At 47.0% G+C, this 21,411-nt stretch overlaps 1 protein-coding gene and 1 long non-coding RNA gene across 9 annotated transcripts in view; one reads left to right on the forward strand and one right to left on the reverse strand.

Annotated features, from left to right (window-relative positions):
* Nucleotides 1-835: 835 nt before the first annotated feature.
* Nucleotides 836-20,664, reverse strand: FAM180A (family with sequence similarity 180 member A). Of its 8 annotated transcripts, none has more exons than XM_077997465.1 (4): nt 20,298-20,664; nt 8,628-8,728; nt 4,751-5,857; nt 836-1,525 (listed from the first exon to the last, which is right to left on the reverse strand). In XM_077997465.1, exons 1-3 carry the CDS (start codon nt 20,371-20,373, stop codon nt 5,513-5,515), a joined length of 522 nt encoding a protein of 173 aa, XP_077853591.1. In that variant the 5' UTR covers nt 20,374-20,664; the 3' UTR covers nt 836-1,525; nt 4,751-5,512. The 8 variants fall into 8 exon arrangements, with proteins under 8 accessions (XP_077853591.1, XP_077853593.1, XP_077853595.1 ...); XM_077997467.1 differs by having other exon boundaries at nt 836-1,532; XM_077997469.1 differs by having other exon boundaries at nt 836-1,599; nt 5,216-5,857; nt 20,298-20,607.
* LOC144339978 (uncharacterized) overlaps nt 19,979-21,411 on the forward strand; it is a 178,642-nt gene continuing 177,209 nt past the window's right edge. Inside the window, exon 1 of the long non-coding RNA XR_013415627.1 lies at nt 19,979-20,433. This is a non-coding gene — a long non-coding RNA (uncharacterized LOC144339978). The remainder of the gene's footprint in view (nt 20,434-21,411) is intronic.

Below are 21,411 nucleotides of genomic sequence, written 5' to 3' on the forward strand. Positions count from 1 at the left end.
TTTTGGAAAGTACAGCTGCCTCCCTGGCAAAGTCTAGATGCCAGTCTCATGCCCAGATGTCAGTGGACTCTCTGGCTAAAGTAGGTGCTCAAATGCTTCTCTCTGAGGCTCTCCAAAAAGGAAACCGAAGCCCTTCTTTGGCTGGTACAAAAGGAGGAGGTGGGAGGGCAGGGAAGAAGTTGACGAGTTCAGGGACAAGGTCTTAGCTGCAGCTGAACTCTGGAATTTCTCCTGCTTACAGACTGGAAGAAGTTGTTAGCTTCTTTTCTCAGAACGGACATGTGGATTTGGGGCAAGGAAGAAAAGCAAAAGCAAAAGCCCAAACATTCTGTAAGTAGTGGTTCCTGGCAACATGACCTTACCTTGATCTGGGAGATGCTGAGCAGAGTCAAAGGGTTATAAAACCCACGTTGTCTTGAATTCACAGAACACAGGAATGGCGTTCCAAGATCTGCAGCTATACTACTTGGAAATGATCCCCAGGCTAAAGTGACCAGGGAAGTCACCCAAAAAACAAATTCTTCTTGACTTTTAAGGCAGGTGCAACTGTGGACAGCCCAGGTCCCCTTTGAAATTATCTTGCCATCATAGGATGGGCTAGGATGACTCAACTCTTTAAATGCATGTTAAAGACTGGCTACTGTATTTACTACATTCTGGCCTCATTTTTTTGGTTATGATTTTGAAACTCAGAATGAACAATACCACGTGTGATGTTTTGGTCGCAAACATTAAAGACACCGGATAATTATAAGCAGCTGTGGAAGTCAACATCCACTGTCAAACCCATGAACCATTTCAGATTCCTCAGCGAGATACTCTGAGATAACAAAGATTCCGGTGAGCAACTCAATCATGACATTTTTATTATACCGTAGACGAATATTTGTTAAATAAAAATAGGTACAGCAAGTGATACAATAACACCAGTAGTTCTCCTTCAGAACTCTACCCATTTTTCAGAGGAAGGAAACACTTTTCCAGAATACAATGCTCAAGAAATGTAAGCCAGATCCCACTTGTATGAGGTATCTTAAGTAGTCAGACTCTCAAAAACAGAAAGCAGAATAATGGTACCAAGAGCTGGGGCAGGCAGGGGGAAGGGGGAAAGGGGGAGTTGTTCAATGCGTATAGAGCTTCAGACTTACAAGATGAGAAAGTTCCGGGGGTCTGTCGTACAGCAACATTCATGGAGTTAACACTGCTGTATTATATGCTTAAAAATGGTTAAGATGGTAAATTTTACGTGATGTGTTTTTTACCACAATAAAAAAAATAAGATATTGAAATGGATTAGGAAAGTAAGGGGTGTTGTACAAAATAACTTAACAAGCATTTAATTTTAGACTGTTGGACCTGCAGAAATACTTTGATTTGTTAGATTCAAGGTGAGGTGACAGAGCAATGAAGGTTTCAGCAGTTAAATGTTTGTTGATGTCTCTTGAGTGACACTGGAGATAGCTGTGAGGATGCCAACGATGGAGGAAACGTAGAAAGTTTTTAGATCGTGGGCCGGGCGCGATGGCTCACGCCTGTAATCCTAGCACTTTGGGAGGCCAAGGCCGGCAGACCACTTGAGGTCAGGAGTTTGAGACCAGGCTGGCCAACATGGTGAAACCCCATCTCTGCTAAAAATACAAAAAAAATTAGCAGGGCATGGTGATGTACACCTATGGTCCCAGCTACTCGGGAGGTTGAGGTGGGAGAATCGCTTGAACCCTGTAGGCAGAGGCGCCCCTGCACGCTAGCCTGGGGACAGAGAGAGACTGTCTCAAAAAACAAACAAACAAAAACAAAACAAAAAAACCCACAAAGTTTTTAGATCCTAAAATTTGTCAGCAGAAATGGTTACATAAGTCATGGGCAAGTTTCCACTATAAACATCACACTCCCATATTATTCTAATAGTAATTATAACCAAATGTGACCCCTTCATGACTAGTTGTGTAGAGTGTGGCACTAATGAGGCAAAATAGGAGACCCTGTTTGTCTGTCTAGTCTACATTTCTACTGTTCCTTGGGCAAAGAATAGGGTTTGCTGGCTGCTGGTGGTGATCATAGTATTCGATTCTGCATGTCAATGAAGTCATTGTTATAAAACTGTGGGTAAACAATTATCTGCATTCAGATTAAAATAGTTTTTAGGATTCTAGTTACTGAAAACGAGTCTTCATCTGTCTTTAAAAAGGTCATGTCCTTCTTTTTTCTATTTTTTTTTTCAGTCATTGATTGCCACAGAAATTCAGGCCCCAATTTGTGTTTAATTTTTTTGTTGCTGGGTGAGTGTTCCAGGGAACCATCCTCCCATTCATGGATTTCTTAACTACTGGGAGCAGCCATCTACATAACATGGTGGTCAGGGACTACAGGGGTGGGCCTTTCTATCTGATGATTCTGAGTACAAGAAAGTTTTCAGATCCATTGTCAAGGGAGTGGAGCCTCAGGGCGGGACACTGACTATCAGGGTATTGCACAGTGTCTAGGGACTGAGGCCATTGCTAATCCACTCCCCACCTGACATCTAGGAAAAGTACAAACAGTGAAGGTAGGCTACCGTGTTTATCTGCCTCTGGGCGATCCCAACACCGTCTGTACACTGACTTTTGCTTTATTTAAACAATGATACCCAGAGAAGACTGACAGACAGTGAGTGTTAGAGTGTGGGTCAGCAGAGATAGAGCAAAAGTCAAGCAGAAGAGTCTTGCAGATGCATCGAAAAACAGACCCAAAGATATATGGAACTGGGCCCAAATATAGAGCAGCAGAGCTACCAACTAAAAAAAACAAAGAAAGAGACAAGCAGAGTGACCGTGTCAGAGAGAACATGTACATTTAGAAAGAGAAAGATTGAACAAAAAAAGCATACATCAGAATCTGTATTTGAAGGAGGTAAAAGAGCAGTATGGTCAAGGAATGAGAAAGAGAGACTGAGACTTACTAATCTTCTGAGCCTGAGAATATCAGGATGCAAAACTGTGTTTTTCTCTGATGATGAATACCTTCTTCCTGCATCCCAGTATTTCTCCAAAAAGATCATGCAGGTAGCACTGCTAGGCAAAGCTTATTTGCTCAAAGATTTTGAAGGAGTCCAGACCTCATCCTTATCAAATGACAATTGTTAAATACCCATTTCAGAATCAAATTTAGCCCAATAAATCCTCACTCATTCCAAGATCAGACTTATTGCAGCTTTAGCTTGCAGAACACAGCCGTAAACTTAGGAGAAGCCAGAAAGATCTCTGAGCTAATGAGGAATCCTTATTAGGACCCAGACATTCAACCCCTAGCAGAGGCCTTTATCTATTAACTCTTATTTAACATTGAATTATAACAAGCCTGGCTATCTTAGTTTGTAGGCGATGGCCAGCTACGAAAGAACAGACTGTGAAGGGCAAGTTGTATTGGCAACAAAGAAAAATACGCTCTAATAGTCTGACAGTGACGGAGACAGCAGAAAAACTCAGAACTGAACACGGAATGAGGAGTCTGGGACCTGTCAGCGTCGGTACAAACAGTTGAGCAGACTTCTTAGGTCCAGGTGCTCTCCTTATAGCATCTCACAGTTAAACGATTGTAGAAACTTCATAGGTAGGAGTCTTAGAGATTATCTTATCCAACTTCTTCATTAGAATATTTAAATGATGATATGGCCGGGTGCAATGGCTTGCACCTATAATCCCAACACTTTGGGAGCCTGAGGCAGGTGGATCACTTGAGGCCAGAAGTTCGAGACTAGCCTGGCCAACATGGTAAAAAACCGTCTCTAGTAAAAATACAAAAATTAGCCAGGTGTGGTGGTGCACGCCTATAGTCCCAGCTACTTGGGAGGCTGAGGCAGAAGAATCACTTGAACCCAGGAGGCAGATGTTGCAGTGAGCCGAGATAGTGCCACTGCACTCCAGCCAGGACGACAGAGCGAGACTCCATCTCTCTCATATCACACACACACACACACACACACACGCACGCACACACACAAGAATGTTTAAATGATGATCTTACACTAAACAAAAGCTTAAGGTGATATGTATGTATAGTTTAAATAGATATCGAGTCAACATCTCTAAAAGGAAAGTTTTGGCATTTGAAAGGGTAGAATTCTGTCATCTGAAAATCATTTTTATTTGGAGCATTTAGTGCTCTGATGATGCTAAATGATTTTCACATGAAGACAGACAGGCACGGGTCTTCATGCCACCTTGTTCGCTGGGAGACTCTTTCTGCATTAGCTTGGTTTTACTATTCAAAGACAAGGTGTGGCTGGACCGGGCTGTGGGCCCCTTCCTGTTTCTCTCCTGTGTTAAGCCAGCTTTCAAAAAAGAAGAGTTCAGACATAAAAGTCATAAATTTACTGATTTTCTTTCTTTTTTGTTTTTTTTTGTTTTTTGAGACGGAGTCTCGCTCTGTCGCCCAGGCTGGAGTGCAGTGGCGCGATCTCGGCTCACTGCAAGCTCCGCCTCCTGGGTTCCCGCCATTCTCCTGCCTCAGCCTCCTGAGTAGCTGGGACTACGGGCGCCCGCCACCGCGCCCGGCTAATTTTTTGTATTTTTAGTAGAGACAGAGTTTCACCGTGGTCTCGATCTCCTGACCTTGTGATCCGCCCGCCTCGGCCTCCCAAAGTGCTGGGATTACAGGCGTGAGCCACCGCGCCCGGCCAAAATTACTGATTTTCTAATGGATTCTTCTTGGCAGCTTTTGGAAAAGTCAAGAAGTATATCCTTGGCAAATAATATATTTATTTGGGTATAGCTCTAGTTTCTTTATATTTACTATAGAACCTCTGGAAAAATGTTCATTCATCCCAGCACCCTAGTCCCTTAGGACCGAAGGAATCTGTCCCCCATCTTCCTGCCATGATGTCTCCTTTAGCTCCTTCCTCAATCCTTTTTTAATGTTTTTTTTTTCTTGAGACAGAGTCTCACTTTGTTCCCCAGGCTGGAGTGCAGTGGCATGATCTCAGCTCACTGCAACCTCTACCTCCTGGGTTCAAATGATTCTCCTGCCTCAGCCTACTGAGTAGCCAGGATTACAGGCATGCGCCACCGTGTCCGGCTGATTTTTGTGATTTTAGTAGAGATGGGTTTTCACTGTGTTGCCCAGGTTGGTCTTGAACTCCTGACCTCAAATAATCCTCCCATCTCAGCCTCCTAAAGTGCTGGGATTACAGGCATGAGCCGCTGTGCCCGGCCTATCTTCACTCTTGAGTGTGTGTGGCTGGTGCTCTGGGTTGAAGCATATCAGACCTCTGCCTGCCACAGGCAACCCATTCTGCCCATGGAGGCATCTTGAATTACTACTCCAGCCCTTCCAGGTCACATGATGGCATGAATCAGATGTGTCTTCTAGGAAACTACAAGGAGAAAAGAGCATCGGCGTTACTGTGTTTGATCTCTGCTGCTCTGTGTCAGCGGTACGTGTTTTGTTGCTGGTCTCTGTAAATGGAATAGAGAATGAAGACTTTCTGGATTACTGTGCTGGTCCCTGCTCCGAGGTCCTGGTGTGGGCCAGTCTCTCAGGGAGGTACTCCCGGCTGTGAGGAGCGCATCAAGTCATGCCTCAGGGCTTGGAAGAGGCTAACGAGGGACTGCGCCCAGATGTCCTTCTGATAGCCATGGGACAGGGCTGTGCGGTAGGCCGCATAGGCTAGGGTCAGCACTGTCCTTTCAAAGTCTTCTTTCTTGAGGATGCCAGGGTGGCTGGAGAGGCTGGCGCTGAGCCGGCGGATGTCTGGGATGCTCTTGGGGATGACGTTGTTGCAGACAGTGCGGAAGTCCGAGGCCTTCCGCAAGGAGGCCAGCTCCTCGTCCTTGATGGAGATCTGCAGGTCAGGGCTGATCTCAAGTTCGGCCAGCAGGAACTGGTGAGAAATGTGAATGTGCAAAAATATGAAGTGGGGCATTGCTGAGGACACAGTTGTATTCATTATCACACACCTTCCCTTAGGGAGGCAGCTGCCAAAAGAGCTTTGGAACCCAAGAGACCTGAGTTCCAGTTGTGACTTTCTCACTTGCTGTGTGATCTTGGACAAGTTACTTAACTTCTCTGAGCCTCACTTTCCTTCTCTGTGTAAATAATTAGTAACAGCATCTACTTCACTGGGATATTGTGAGAGGTAAATAAGACAAATATGGACAAAGCTAATAGAGTGCCTGGTTCAAAGCCAGTATTTAAGGGACTAATTATAGTTTCTAGTGTCCTGGATAAATTCCTTCTTCCCTTTCTTTCTCCCACCCAACAAAGATCATCTAAAGCATCAACTATTTCAGATAATTTTAAGGCAGAAGCTGGGAGACTCTTTCTGCATTAGCTTGGTTTTTCTATTCAAAGACAAGGTGTGACTGGATCGGGCTGTTGGTCCCTTCCTGTTTCTCTTCTGTGTTAAACCAGCTTTCAAAAAAGAGTTCAGACATAAAGGTCATAAAATTACTGATTTTTTTTTTTTTTTTTTTTTTTTTTTTGAGATGGAGTCTCACTCTGTCACTCAGGCTGGAATGCAGTGGCACGATCTCAGCTCACTGCAACCTCCACCTCCCGGGTTCAAGTGATTCTCCTGTCTCAGCTTCCCAAGCAGCCAGGATTATAGGTGCCCGCCACCATGCCCGGCTAGTTTTTCGTATTTTTAGTAGAGATGGGGTTTCACCATGTTGGTCTGGCTGGTCTCGAAAACTCCTGACCTCAGATGATCCCCCAGCCTCGACCTCCCAAAGTGCTGGGATGACGGGCATGAGCCACTGCGCCAAGCCAGATGACTGATGTTCTAACTGATTCTTCTTGGCAGCTTTTGGAAAAGTCAAGAAGTACATCCTTGGCAAACAATCTATTTTTTGGGTATAGCTCTAGTTTCTTTATATTTACTATAAGACCTCTGGAAAAATGTTCAGAGTTTGAAGGATGCAGAGGATTGTGCTAGGAATCAAGTGGGATACAGACGTTTGCCCTTTTCTCTCACCTGCCCACTAAGCGTAGGAGCTGCGTCTGCCATGCACTTCCCTGCGTAGTGCCAGGCTCACAGTCGGGACGGAATGACTCCACATCCTAACTCTTCTCCCTGTCTCCGTCTTCCCCTGCCCTAGTTCATCCTCCATGGCACTGTCTATGATCTTTCTGAAATACAGATCTCTTCGTGTGACTCCCATGTTCAAGACTAGGTAAAGACTCTGCATTTCCCAGTCTGGTTCCCAAGGCAGGATTGGAAATCTCTCCCCTGACTTAACTACATGGCTACAGCAAGTTATCTCTTATTTTATTTTATTTTATTTATTTATTTTTTTTGAGACGGAGTCTCGCTCTGTCGCCCAGGCTGGAGTGCAGTGGCCAGATCTCAGCTCACTGCAAGCTCCGCCTCCCGGGTTCCCGCCATTCTCCTGCCTCAGCCTCCCGAGTAGCTGGGACCACAGGCGCCGCCACCTCGCCCGGCTAATTTTTTGTGTTTTTAGTAGAGACGGGGTTTCGCCGTGTTAGCCAGGATGGTCTCGATCTCCTGACCTTGTGATCCGCCCATCTCGGCCTCCCAAAGTGCTGGGATTACAGGCTTGAGCCACCGCGCCCGGCCAATCTCTTATTTTATTTTATTTTTTTGAGATGGAGTCTCGCTTTGTCGCCCAGGCTGGAGTGCAGTGGCATGATCTGAGATCACTGCAACCTCCACCTGCCGGGTTCAAGTGATTCTCCTGCCTCAGCCTCCCAAGTAGCTGGGATTACAGGTGCACACCACCACGCCTGGCTAATTTTTGTATTTTTGGTAGAGATGGGGTTTCACCATGGTGGCCAGGCTGGTCTCGAACTCCTGACCTCAGGTGATCCACCTGCCTCAGCCTCCCAAAGTGCTGGGATTACAAGCATGAGCCACTGCACCTGGCCCAGCTGTCTCTTTCTTAACCAGACAGTCCTAGTGCATGGAGTCAGAGGATGTCACAGCGGGACGGGAATTTTGGACAGCATAGTTGAATTCTCTCATTTAACAGATGAGGAGAGTCAGGCCCAGAGAGAAACTATGGCTTAGGCAAGGTGGCATAGCGGACGGGTGACAGAGCTAGCACTAAAGCTCAGATCTCGAGCCTGGAATCATAACACTGAACCAATCTGGGTGGCCTTGGGAAACTGACCCTGTGGTTTGGAGGAGGAGTGGGGTCTCAGTGATGCAAGGTGAGAGGCAGTGGAAGAGAGCTGGCAGGGTGGTCCGTGGCTTCCAGAAACCCAGCTGGGCTGGCAGCTCATCCAGACAGCACTGCTGTCACAGCATGCAGGGCCTTGGAGACATGGCTGCACCCAGACAACAGCTTGGCATTTCCTGGCAAGTCCTGCCTCAAGGCCTTTGCTTGGGAATTTTGCCACACTCTGCTGCCTGGGCGCCAGGATTGATGCCTATGGGCCAATTCTAATTTTAATTTAAACTGAACTGAACTCCTAACGCCATCATTCTCTGTTATAGCATGTGGGAAAGACAGGAGGCATGAGGAATACTTTATGAATGAGCAAGATTCTGTGACCTCTACAAATTAGGCTAGTCCCTACCACAGCAGGGGTCACTCATGGTCAGGGGCTCAGGTCACTTCTTTTCCAAAAAAGAGAGAGAAAGTGCAGTGCCTTTTGGGTGACTTGGATTGAGCACATTCCCCTCTGCCTACCTCGAAGAGCAGCTCCACTTCCTCCAGGGAGGTCTGCAGGACTGGGTTCAATGGCAGTGATGAGGACCTCTTTGGCCGGTGGGCAGCAGGGAAGAGCACGGCTGAAAGAAAGAAAACAGTGAGTTCCTGGCTGCTGTGTGCACCCAGGACTTTTCCCTCTGATCCACCTGCGGGGTAGTCAAGGAGTCTTAAAAATGGACTGACTTGGCCAGGATTGGTGGCTCATGCCTGTAATCCCAGCACTTTGGGAGGCCAAGGCGGGTGGAACACCTGAGATCAGGAGTTCGAGACCAGCCTGGCGAACATGGTGCAACCCCGTCTCTACTAAAATTACAAAAAAATAGCCAGACGCGGTGGCAGGTGCCTGTAATTGCAGCTACTTGGAAGGCTGCGGCAGGAGAATCGTTTTAACATGGGGGGTGGAGGTTGTAGTGAGCCAAGACTGCGCCATTGCACTCCAGCCTGGGCAACAGAGCGAGACTCCATGTTAAAAAAAAAAAAAAAAGGACTGACTTGAAAGTGGTGGTGGACATAGAGTGAGGAGAGAGGTGACACACCCCCCTGGTGTGGCCTAGAAAGCTCTCAGGCATGCCAGACCAGTGGCTGAAAAACTGGCTGCTCATCAGAACCATCTGAGAAAACGAGAAAAGAAAAGAAAAGAAAAAGAAAAAGGAAGAACCATTTGAGAAAGTTTTGTAAAATCTATATGCCTAGGGATACACATGCCTTAGGGAATTTATATTAAACCAAAGCAAAATAAAGCAAAGCAGAAATGATGAGCAAACAAAAAGCTCCAAAGTCGATGAGTGAGTTCCCTGAAAACACTGTTCCCTGATAGCACAGCACACATCTTAGCATGTTACCACTATGAAGTGCTGGTTTCTGCCCTTTTAAATCAGAAGATCAGGCTTCTGGCTACCTCAGGTGCATCCAAAATATAGCTGCCAAGAATCTGAACACAGGTGACAAAATAAAGGAAGAGAGCTGCACAAGACCCTGGCCCTTGGATCTAGGGCATCATTGTGGGGTCAAGCTCAGAGCTTTCTCCAAGGGCTGGCTGATTTTTTTGTTTGTTTGTTTGAGATGGAGTCTTGCACTGTCACCCAGGCTGGAGTGCAGTGGCACAATCTTGACTCACTCTTACCTCTACCTCCTGGGTTCAAGTGATTCTCCTGCCTTAGCCTCCCAAGTAGCTGGGATTACAGGTGCGTGCCACCATGCCCGGCTAATTGTTGCATTTTTAGTAGAGACAGAATTTCACCATGTTGGCCAGGCTAGTCTTGAACTCCTGACCTCAAGTGGTCTGCCTGCCTCGGCCTCCCAAAGTGCTGGGATTACAAACAGGAGCTACCGCACCCAGCCAAGGCTGGCTGATTTAGGAATGCATTTAGTATAAAGTCAGTGACTTGACAATGCTGTTCCCCAGTGGTTGCATGTAGAAGTGGTAACTGGAGGAAGATGAATGGCTACTAGAGGTACGTAGGATACCAAGAATTAGGCACTGGCTGGGGTCAAGTGAGGGAGAAGACAGAACATCAGAGGGTATAGGAAAGATCATTATAAACTGCAGTTCTCTATGACCACGTCAGGCTAGGAGCAAATAGCCCTGGTCACCTCCACGGCCCCTCTGGGGAGCAGGCACTGTGCAGAAATGACCGGCAGCTGAGAGAAAAAGGTACAGCTCCTTTAAGACACTTGATTGTGATCTACCAGAAAACTGGGGAAATAACGGCAAAAATCAAGACTATAAGGTGTTGGCACCTCCTGAAGTTGCACAGGCATATTTTGCTTAATCATACATGGCAGCTCTGCTAGTTGATAATAGTGCCCTTGAGCCACCGAGAAAGGGTCAAATTATGTTCAGTGTACGCATTTAAAGAAGGCAGGCTGGGCGCGGTGGCCCTATAATCCCAGCACTTCGGGAGGCCAAGGCGGGCAGATCACATGAGACCAGGAGTTTGAGACCATCCTGATCAACGTGGTGAAACCCCATCTCTACTAAAAATACAAAAATTAGCTGGACATGGTGGTGCGTGCCTGTAATCCCAGCTACTTGGGAGGCTGAGGCAGGAGAATTGCTTGAACCCGGGAGGCAGAGCTTGCAGTGAACCGAGATTGTGCCACACTGCATTCCAGCCTGGCGACAGAGTGACACTCCATCTCAAAAAAAAAAAAAAAGAAAAAAAAAAAAGGCAGAGAAGGATGGAAATCATTTTAGAAAGATTTCCATCAGAAGTGATAAAAACAAACAAAAAAAAGGAAACATCTTTAACTTAGAGGAACTTTCCTGTAAAGCTCACTTGTGGGGATCTCCCATGTCCCAGAAAAGCCTGATGGATATATCATAGTATTGCTGTAAATTACTTTCTTAGTAACTCACTTATGATCGATACTACAAGTTCCTCAAGGACTGGGATCCATATAGTTTTATATTTCTGTACCCGTGGCAGAGCCTGGCAGGCTTCTAGGGTGTGTGCCAGGCATAGCTGTCGATGACCAAATTCCTGCACTAATGGTCGCCTCGGCCAGCAGAGTGACCAGCTCTGTTTTGCCAGACCATGCTCGGGGAAGAAGCCATCAGCTCCATGGCAGTATTCACTAGCCCAGCATTTCAGCAGAGTCTGCCAAAAAAGAGCCAGTTTCCCACAGAATCATAGATTTCATGACTTGAGGAAGCCCTTGCCCCTGTTCATCCACTGCCAGTGCCTGTAGTGTCAGGTGGAACGCAGGAGAGCGAGGTGTCTGTGACGCCACTAGATCACGCTGTTAGAGTCACCAAAGCGGTTTCTTGGACCTGGCTCCAGAGTTCTGATTTAACTGAACCAGAGTGCAACCAACACATTATGATTTCGTAAAGCTTCCTAAGTGCTTCTAATGACAGCCAAGGTTGAGAACCACTGTCCTAGTGAGAGTGAACCTGACCTGAAATTGTGTGGAAGACGCTGACCCTAGGCTGTGTGGCCGCTCTCTGGTTAGACCGGTGGTTCCCAGCCTTGACTAGACATTCGATTCATCTGGGCACTTTTAGAAACCCGAATACCCAAGACCACACTCCAGGCCAATCTGTGGGCATCTCTGGGAGTGAAACGTAGGCACTGGGACTTTTTCCAGCTCCCAGGCTCCAGTAGGCAGCCAGATCTGTGTTATCCACATCACAGGCCGATGGTGTCCTTCTACCATAAAACAATTCAGAGTTCTTGCCTGTCTGATGGGGCCTTACAAGGCCAACTGAAGAGCCCAAGGTCATCACGTTCTTGGAGGTGAGGAGTGCAGGCACAGAGAGGGCATGGGCTTTGTCTCTGCTTTCTCCTTGGTATGAGATGAGTTGGTCTTAGGTCAAGGTGTGCCTGTTTCTTTCTTCATGCTCTTCTTTTCTTCCCGCCAGGAAGAAAGGGGGTGGATGAAACCCCCTTCTTAGGATAGGATCTAAGAGCGACTTGACTTCTTTAATTCTGCGAGAATTGATCTCTTATTGCCAAATTAAAGGTATTGTTCCCTTAAAAAAACAAACAAACAAAACAAAACAAAACAAAAACCCCAGTCCCAGCAGATGAAGGCGATAGGGAGGGAATGTCAGGGCGTGGAGCCCTTCCTGCTCTCTGTAATCACAGCCAGCCTGTGGCTGCCTGCCTGGAAGTTATTCATGATCTTAGACCTGGACTTTCTTCACTCAGTTGTTGCCCTGTGAACAGCAACATGCCTTTAACATGCTCACCCCAGGCGGACCCCTAGTTCTCAAAGAGCCAAGAAGAAAATACTTCCTGATTCAAAGCTGAGCTTGATAATGGAAACTCTGTCATTTCCAATAGCTCTTGGTATTGTACTGAATAATAACATAGTTTGGTGGAGACTTAGAAATAGCTTCAGCCTTCAGACAAGGGGAATGGCTATTGCTTTAGGATGTAAGTTTGTACCAGGCGCGGCAGCTCACACTTGTAATCTTAGGACTTTGGGAAGCTGAGGCGGGTGGATAACTTGAACCCAGGAATTTGAGACCAGCCTGGGCAACAAAGTGAGACCCGTCTCTACTAAAAATAAAAAAAAATTAGCTGGGCATGGTGGCACATGCTTGTGGTCCCAGCTACTTGGGAGGCTGAGGCAGGAGGATCAATTGGGCCTGGGAGGTCAAGGCTGCAGTGAGCTGTGATTAGCCACTGTATGCCAGCCTGGGTGACAGAATGAGACCCTGTCTCAAAAAAAAAAAAAAAAAAAAAAAAGAAAAGAAAAGAAAAGAAAAAGCCAAGCAAATGGGAGAAAGCATTTCCAATGAATGTAACTGATAAGGATCAATATCTAGAAGCTAAAAAAGAAGTCCTACCAATCCATTTAAAAAGTAAAAAATCAGAATGTATGTGTGGGAAGCACAGGAATCTTAAAGATGGGTCTCTCTCCCTCCCTTCCTCACCCCCACCCCTGTACTGGTCCACCAGCCCTAGCAGTGCGGCCCCTTACATTTCTGTGGCTGCTTTGACCTTGTGCATTGGGCAGGGGTAGGGAAGGTTATGCCCCTTAGGCTGCTGGAGTGCAGCCAGCTCTAGGGCAGACATCTCAGTGGTTCAGCAGCCGCCCAGATCTGCCTCCCTGCGTGAGGCAAGACCTAGAGGGAATCTCTACTGGAAAGGCTGGAGGTGGTGGGTGAGAAATAGCTCTATCTGATCAATGTCACAACACAGAGGTCAAATTTCACAATGTACAATCACTCCAAGATGTTCTTGTCCATAATGACAAAGGCTGGACCCCACCAGAAATGCTGATGGCTGAAACAAGGGCTGGCAAACTCCAAGATGTTTATGTGCAAAGCTGGAAACTAGACTGGCTCCTACATTTTAGAAAATCCTGTTTCCGCAGGAAGACTTTCCTGGGAACCCCACTGTACGTGGTGGTTTTCCTTCTCTATCTCTATGTTTCTTCATCCAGGCCGCATGTTTTGCATCTTGCTGCACGCCACCCTGAAACGTTTCATCAGGGTTGCCAGGCCCTGGGAGGGAGCGAATGGGCTATGTGCAGCCCCTGCCTCACCTCTGTGTGTGTGTAATGCAGTGCTCTAGGTGCAGTCTCAGGATACATTTTGGAATGATTTAAGAAAACATAAACTAGGTAGTGATACAACCAAACCAAAACAACAGCCTTGGAGACTCTTCAGGGCTTTGCTGGTTTTTCTTCCTTTTCCTTCTGCCCCATCCCTCAAACTTATGGAGGTCGCTTTAAGTTCAGCTCCCTGCTCCCTGCTCCCTGCTCCCTGTGAGTAAAGTGCTCTGGGCAGCCCAGCCTTCACAAGGCTGATGGGAGGGAGGCCTGAGTGCTCCTCCCTGGATGCCCATTAGCAACGGCACCCCCTCTAAGAGTGGGGTGGGGAGACCAGAGACTGGCAGGAGGATCCCACGCCCCCCAGGTGCCACCTGAGCACTGAACCTCAGACAAGAAGGTTGGTGTGACATGTATGTCAGAAGCACGGACTTTGTGCCTCTTTTGCTTGTGTACAATTGGGCCCATTTGTTTACTTTCTTCTCCATTCAATGCTCCCCGCCCAGCCCACTGTCCAGGCGTTTCTTCAGGATGTGAATGTGTCCATGAGGGCCACTCAGTGTGTCTGTCCTAAGGGCCCTGAGACTCAATGGTCAACTTGTGTGGAAGTTGGCTGCCCAGGCTGGCCATGGGGTGGGGAAACCAAGCGCTGCTCAGTTCCTCCTTGATTCCCTGCACAAATGAGCATCTAGGACACATGGGACCGACCAGCATAGAACAAGTGACTCACTTGCTAAAGGTCATGCCACATGGACTGAGTTAGTCCAGGAGCTGGATCCAGAGTTCATGATTCATGTGTTATAGCATGTTCTGTCCATGTCTTCTGCTGAGAGATACCTCTGGAGCTCAGACTAAAGCTCTTAACATGTGGAGCTCAGATATAATAATGCAATAGCTCAGGGGCACCCACTGTGTGCCTTGTGCTGTCCATAGGTACCTCGTGAGGTAAATATGAACTTTCCATTTTATAGATGAAGAAACTTGGAGGTTAAGAAAATTGCCCTAGGCCATCCGATTTATGTGAGGTAGGGCTGGGATTAAAATCCAGATCTCCAAGGCTGCAAAACCCAATCTCACTGATAAGTGAACAATGCTCTTTTTTGTAGGTACCTCTGCCCAGAGACTGGGCATTCTTCAGTTCTGAATAATTCCAGAAAGGATAAATGGTAGTTAGTGATGAATGAAGGAATGCCTATGCATTTGATAGAAAATGTATTCTTAAATGGATCATACATATTTTTTAAAACTCTGACTTTGACTTATAATAATGTGATATGCAAGGTAAAAGAACTACTTTTAGGATCACTCTCCTGCTTTGATTCTCCTTTTCTCCCTCATTGTTCCTCTTTTTTTTTGTTTTTTGGAGACAAGAGGCTTGCTCTGTTGCCCATGCTGGAGGGCAGTGGTACAATCTTGGCTCCCAGGTTCAAGCGATTCTTGCACCTCAGCCTCCTGAGTAGTTGGAACTACAGGTGCCACCATGCCCGGCTAATTTTTTTTTTTTTTCCAGTGGTGACGGGGTTGTTTATCATGCTGGCCAGGCTGCTCTCGAACTCCTGACCTTAAGTGATCCTCCTGCCTCAGCCTCCCAAAGTGCTGGGATTACAGGTGTGAGTCACCGCGCCTGGCCCTTTATTGTTCCATTGCAATCGCTTGGCAAAAGCACAATCCAGCTCTCCCCATTCCACACCTGCCCCTGTGCACCTGAATGTGGCTGGAGAAAAACGCTCTTTGTGATGACTCTGTTTAAAATTACAACCCTCTGGACTCTCTAGCCTCTGTCCCTACTTTATTATCATCCAACAAATCACCTATTTTAAAATATAAATATATTTGTTGCCTGTTTCCTCTCACTAGAGGGTATGGGATTTTGTCTATTTTGTTCACTGTTGCACTCCCAGTGCCTAGCATCATGCCCCTTCCTGTTCATCAGATGAATAAATAATCCCATAGGAACACATTACCTTCCCTGGCCACTAAGCTCTATTCTTTTCAAATAGAGTGCCTTACAAAATCCTTCCTTTTCTAATAGGGTGAATCTAGAGTTTATTTGTGATTCTTGTCTTGGCTAATGATCAGAAAGTAGATGTTGACTTCTGTCTCCACCACACCCTCTCCTTATCCCGGAGGAGTCCCTTTTTGGGCCTGGAAGAAGCTATTTTTTAATTGATCTCAGTGAGTGCTGTCCCCTACCTCCCCCACACCTTAGCCCTTCAAAGCTTTCTTGCCTAGACAAACAGCCAGAGGCACTCCAGTGGAGTAGCCTGTCTTTGTTGGGCAGCCCGACCTTCTCTTTGACTTTCTGTAATCTGGGTTAAAAGTCTCTTTCTTCTTTCCTCCCATCCCTTCGATATGTTCAGTAGCACGATATTCAGGCTAATCATGCTTTCCCCAGAACTGTGTGTAGCATTTGTGGCAAATAGCTTGTTGGAAAGGATTCAAGCTGCAGACCATCTCAAGCCAAACTACAACTGTATTTTTAATGAATCAGTTGAAGCAACTCGATGGAAAGGACAGTGGGTGTGGAAAGGAAAAGCTCTCATTTGTAAAAGATCTTTTGCCAGATCTGACGGATGTCATTTACTTTTTGGCTCCTGGACCAGCCCTCTGTAAACACAGTGCTATTCTGAGCAAGCCAGGGTCTTGGCCCTGTGCGTGGGGGTCCTCTGGGAGAGCTCCTGAGAGGGCTGTGGCAGCCAGCTCCTCTTGGCTGGAAAGCTCCACCACGTAGGGGGAGCTTGGGGTTGCCGGGAGTAGGTGAGTGGCCCATGGGGATGGAGAAATATGCAGAGCGGACGAATGAGCATGGGGCACTGTGACAGCAGATGGACCTCGGGGATCAACTTCAATCCTGCCCTTGCAGCTGGGGGAGCTGGGGCACTTCACTTCTTGCCTCACTCTCCAGTTTTCTTACCTGTAAATGGCCAGGATAGCACCTGCCTCATGGAGTTACTGTGGAGTGAGAAGATGGCTCTGTATGGGGCACTTGGGCAGTTAATACTTAAAACAATTTTGTTTTTGGACACAGGGTCTTGCTCTGTCATCCAGGCTGGAGTGAAGTGGCTCAATCATAGCTGTCTGCATCCTTGACCTCCTGGGCCTAAGTGATCCTACCACCTTCATCTCCTGGCATTAAGTGATCTTACCACCTTAACCTTCTCAGTAGCTGGGACTACAGGCATATGCTGCTACACCCAGCTAATTTGTTTTAATTTTAATTTTTTAAGACATGGGAGGGGGGTCCCACTATGTTTCCAGGCTGGTCTCGAACTCTTGGCCTCTCAGCCCCCTGAGTCATTGGAATTACAGGCCTGCACTACCATGGCTGGCAGTCAATGAGTACTTACTGAGTACTGACCACAGGCCTTTCCCTCATGGAACATTCATGGCTGAGGACACACACAACCCTAAAGTGGACACCTGAAAATGACATAAGTTCCATCAAAAAATGGAAGGGCGGCTCTATTAAACTACTTAAAAAATAATTTGTGTGTATTCAACAAAAGCATAGATATTCATATTCCTTAATAGATGCATATTTGTTTCTCAAGTATGGCTAGTCCTCCCCCTTCCAGTAGTGCCCTGGCAGGACCTGGTATGTGCTGGGACGTGGGCCACCTGTGTGTGTGTTTGTGTGTGTGTGTGTGTGTGTGTGTAGATGTGGCTTTCCTGGCTTGGCCACAGGTGAGTCATTTGGTCTTCATCAAGCTGGTGGGGCTGGAATGGGTGATCCTGGATCCTGGCATGGAAAGCTGCCTCCCAGGGTGGAATCCTAGAGAGCGCTTAGGGAAAGGCTGGGAGGATGGTAGGAAAAAGACAGTCCTAACAGCAGGGTGCATATTGCCTGTGGGTTTACGTCTACATTTCTACGTGTTGGAGCAGGAGGGTAGGAGGATGGACATGGGGTAGCAGTGGGGCGGGGTGCTGAAGGGCAGGGGGTGGAAGAGGAAAATCTCAGGAAGAGATTGCCCTAAGACTTTCCAAAGGGAGTACTTTGAATTGAGGCTGGAGGTAGGGTGGGGGTAAGGATGAAGGTGAAATGAATAATACATTTGGAAAAACTGTTATTCATTTGGGTGTGACTCCTATTCTGTCTTAAAAAAAAGATGGCAAGAATTGTGTATTTCTTTTATAATTAGAAAAAAATGTTAAAAATGAAAAAAAAATCAGCTACGTGGAAGACATTTGATGATGGTTGGAGGGACTCCATATCATTTGTTGACTCTGAGTGCTGACTTGAGCCATTAATCTAGCACGTCACATCCGCTGCCTCATAGTGGCCTCGATATCAGATGGGCTGGCTTTGAGTCAGTGGATTGTGAACTCACTGTGGAAGGACCTTCCCCGATGTGGAAGGACATGGTCCAGAGAAGCTGCTCCCAGAATGTTGCTGTAGATTCCCCTGTTAAGAGCCTCAAACTTCCTTTAATGAAAAATTTTTATTTTTCAAAAATGGGTAGGCAATAGCTAATATTTATATTGTGCTTTGTCATTTACAAAGCATTTTCTTCTATATTTTTGAATATGACCCTCACAGTAACACAATGAGGGTGAGTTTTATTGATGTGATGGATGTTAATGTCACCTGTTAGTGAACTAAAGCTCAGAGAGGTTAAGAGACTTGTCTGAGATCACACTGCCAAATAGAGATGGAACTTAAATCAGGTCCCTTGCAGAGTAGCTCATGATGTGGCTGTTATGTTTATAAGCCATATTGCAAGTCAAATGATCCCTTTTGGCTTTGTAACAGCCTGTGCATTAGGAAGAATGGGCATTATTATCCCATTTAATAAGCAAATCCCCAGTGTGACAAAGAGGGGAGCGACAGAACCCAACTCCAAGATCTCTTTGCTTTTTACTTCCAAGTACTACCTCAAAGTTTGTGCACATCATGAACAGGGATGTGTGACAACAGAGTGACTATAGTCAATAATAACTTAATTGTATATTTAAAAAGAACTAAAAGAGAGCCGGGCACTGTGGCTCACACCTATAATCCCAGCACTTTGGGAGGCTGAGGTGGGTGGATCACTTGAGGTCAGGAGTTTGAGACCAGCCTGGCCAACATGGTGAAACCCCATCTCTACTAAAAATACAAAAATTAGCCAAGTGTGGTGGCGGGTGCCTGTAATCTCAGCTACTCCAGAGGCTGAGGCAGGAGAATTGCTTGAACCTGGGAGGCAGAAGTTGCAGTGAACTGAGATTGCACCACTGTACTCCAGCCTGAGACTCCATCTCAAAAATAAATAAGTAAAGAAATAACAAAAATAATAAAAGAGTATCATTGGATTGTTTGTAACACGAAGGATAAATGCTTGAGGGGATGGATACCCCATCTTCCATGATGTGATTACTATTCACTGCATGTCTGTATCAAAACATCTAATAGACCCCAGAAATACAAACAACTATGTACCCACAGAAATTAAACATTAAAAATTAAAAAAGGAAAAGGGAGGGGTGTACATGTGCATGTGCATGTGTATGCAATGTTGTTATGAGAAAAATGAAGAATGCTGTATTATTTGTTTCTGGGCAATGATCACTTCACAGCTCAGCTCAAAAGACTTATATCCCTGTTAGAGATGTAAGTCTCTAACATCAGGTTGAACCGTGAGGAAATGAAACCCAGCATAAGTACAGTAGCTTTTGCCTCCCTCCCATTTCAGATCCTTCTCTTGCGCTGCTCTATCCCCACTCCGGCCACTCCTTCCTTCCCTGACACGGTCCTTGAGAAGCCAGCAGGAGGTGCGTCCACGCCACCATGCCAGTTGCCTTCCAATTTTGCATCTCTAGAAACACCTACTGGCCTGACTTGAAGGAGCCCATTCTTGTTGCAGTTCTTTCTGGGAGAGTGAACTCAGTTGACTTTAGGCAGTGGAAAGATTTCAGTTCATATTGGTGAAGAGTGGGCAGTGCTGTGGGTACCTCCTTTCCTAACAGTGATAAACTCTGGCTCGAGGTGCTCCCGGTGTCTACCAAGCAGAGCCAGTCCCAGGGAAATGGAGAAAAGATGCCATCCAGCTAGGAGGAACTACATCCTGAGAGGGAGGAAGTCAGTGATGAGAGAACAGCCTTTGCTGGGGCCCCTTCCTTTGTGAGGAGGTGGTGGGGCCGGTGGGTGCGGCGGAGGCTGAAGGGTTGCTCTCCTCACCTGCCCACCTCTGGCTGCAGAGATGCATCCCCTCCCGGTGAGGAGGCAACGTCCTGTAGATCTTCTGCTCTCGTTCCCCCAGGGAGCAGGCCTTTGGCATCCCAGCCCCCATCACTCCATCATTTTAGCAGCAGACCTCAGCACCTGCTCTCCAGATGGTCTGGCCCAACTGCTGCAGGTGGTGGGGGCAGTCGAAGAAATGAGTTCTACTTTCTATGAAGCAGAAATGAGTTATCTCTGGGATACCAGAAAGGGATGCTCTCTGGGTTCTCCACCTCGACCTAGCTCCCTCAGGGGCTTTGATTTTTTTCCAGTGTCATTTCCCCATCACCCTCTAAGAAGGGGGAACATGTCAAGAAGCATCAAGCAATTGACAGAGATTAGATAAAAGGAGAGTGCGGGGCTTCTAATGTCCTTCCCTCCAAATTTTGAATTACATTTAAAAAAGAATAATGAGCATCAGACAAACAAATGAATAAAAAGCAACTCACCCCTGCTCCACCTGTGGCACATGGAAGCCTGAGCATTGGAATACAACAGCAGAAGCAGCAACGTCTTCCAATGCATCTTGTCCTTCAAAAGGTGACGAATCGACCCTCAAGCCCAATGGAACCCCAGTAGCTGCAGGTATGCCCGCGCTGTTCTTCCCAGTGAGATGATGGAGTGCTTCCCTCCCTTCCTTTTGCAGACGTGCAGAAATGCCTACTCTGCCTCAGAAGGCTGGAGGCTGAAGGCTGCGTCCTGGGTGGGACAGGAGTCGGTACCTCTCTTCATTTGACTCTCTCTGGGATTGGGGGACTGGGCTTCCACAGAGAGACTCTGTTTTTGAGCACATCTGGAGTGACTCACGGGGCATGTGATCTCCTTGGCAGTGGGGCGGATAAATATAATTTCTGTACTTGAGTTCCATGTGTTGGATGCACCCACTGGAATTTTTTCTTTAACAAACAGACCCGCGGAACTTGTTAGAGAGCCCGGCGAAGAGTTGGCTGCTCTCCCCTTCCACACATACGATACCAGAGCCAGGGGCGAGGGCTGGAGGCAGAGTTGGGAGCCTGCCTGGCAGACACCAGGACTGGTTGAGCCTAAGTTGCCTTCAGGACAGCAAAATCATTGTGGTGCCTGGGCTGAGTGTCACTGTTGCCCGGCCCTGGAGCTAGACTAGGACATTGGCGCCTGCCTAGAGCCTGTGTCTGGTCTGCCCAGGTTCTGGGTGGGTGGGGATCTGGCAGGTTGTGACCCAGCTGAAACGGAGAGGTGACATGGTGCATTGGTATTGTCCGTGCGAACGTGTATAGGTAACGATCCAGGAGCCCACAGGTGACCCCCAATTCGCATTGGTGATGCTCCCATTTCTGGGCTGTGCCTAGACCTGGGACCAAGCCACTTTGATTTTCCCAAGCAAAATGGGAATGTTTTTCCATAATCATTGTAATATACTGCCGCGGACACCTTAATTCTTTCCCATACCACTTTCTCAACTTCTCTGGAATGATAGGGAACGCTAAAGCTTGAAGGACACTTAAAGATTATGCCATCGTGTGGGTTTTCCAGTTTGTGGAGGTGGTGCCCAGGGTGACTGGGCTCCTGGAGAGGGCTCCTCGA

The sequence above is a fragment of the Macaca mulatta genome, chromosome 3, assembly GCF_049350105.2.
Source record: "Macaca mulatta isolate MMU2019108-1 chromosome 3, T2T-MMU8v2.0, whole genome shotgun sequence".
NCBI classification, from domain to species: domain Eukaryota; kingdom Metazoa; phylum Chordata; class Mammalia; order Primates; family Cercopithecidae; genus Macaca; species Macaca mulatta.

What these genes read in the sequence shown, in the direction of transcription:
- FAM180A (XM_077997465.1), bottom strand. Translation starts at nt 20,373, where the DNA reads ATGCATTGGAAGACGTTGCTGCTTCTGCTGTTGTATTCCAATGCTCAG. An exon ending in GTGCCACAGGTGGAGCAGGG is followed by an intron (nt 8,729 to 20,297) that starts GTGAGTTGCTTT and finishes TCTTTCTTTCAG; the next exon opens with CCGTGCTCTTCCCTGCTGCC. An exon ending in AAGTGGAGCTGCTCTTCGAG is followed by an intron (nt 5,858 to 8,627) that starts GTAGGCAGAGGG and finishes ATTTCTCACCAG; the next exon opens with TTCCTGCTGGCCGAACTTGA.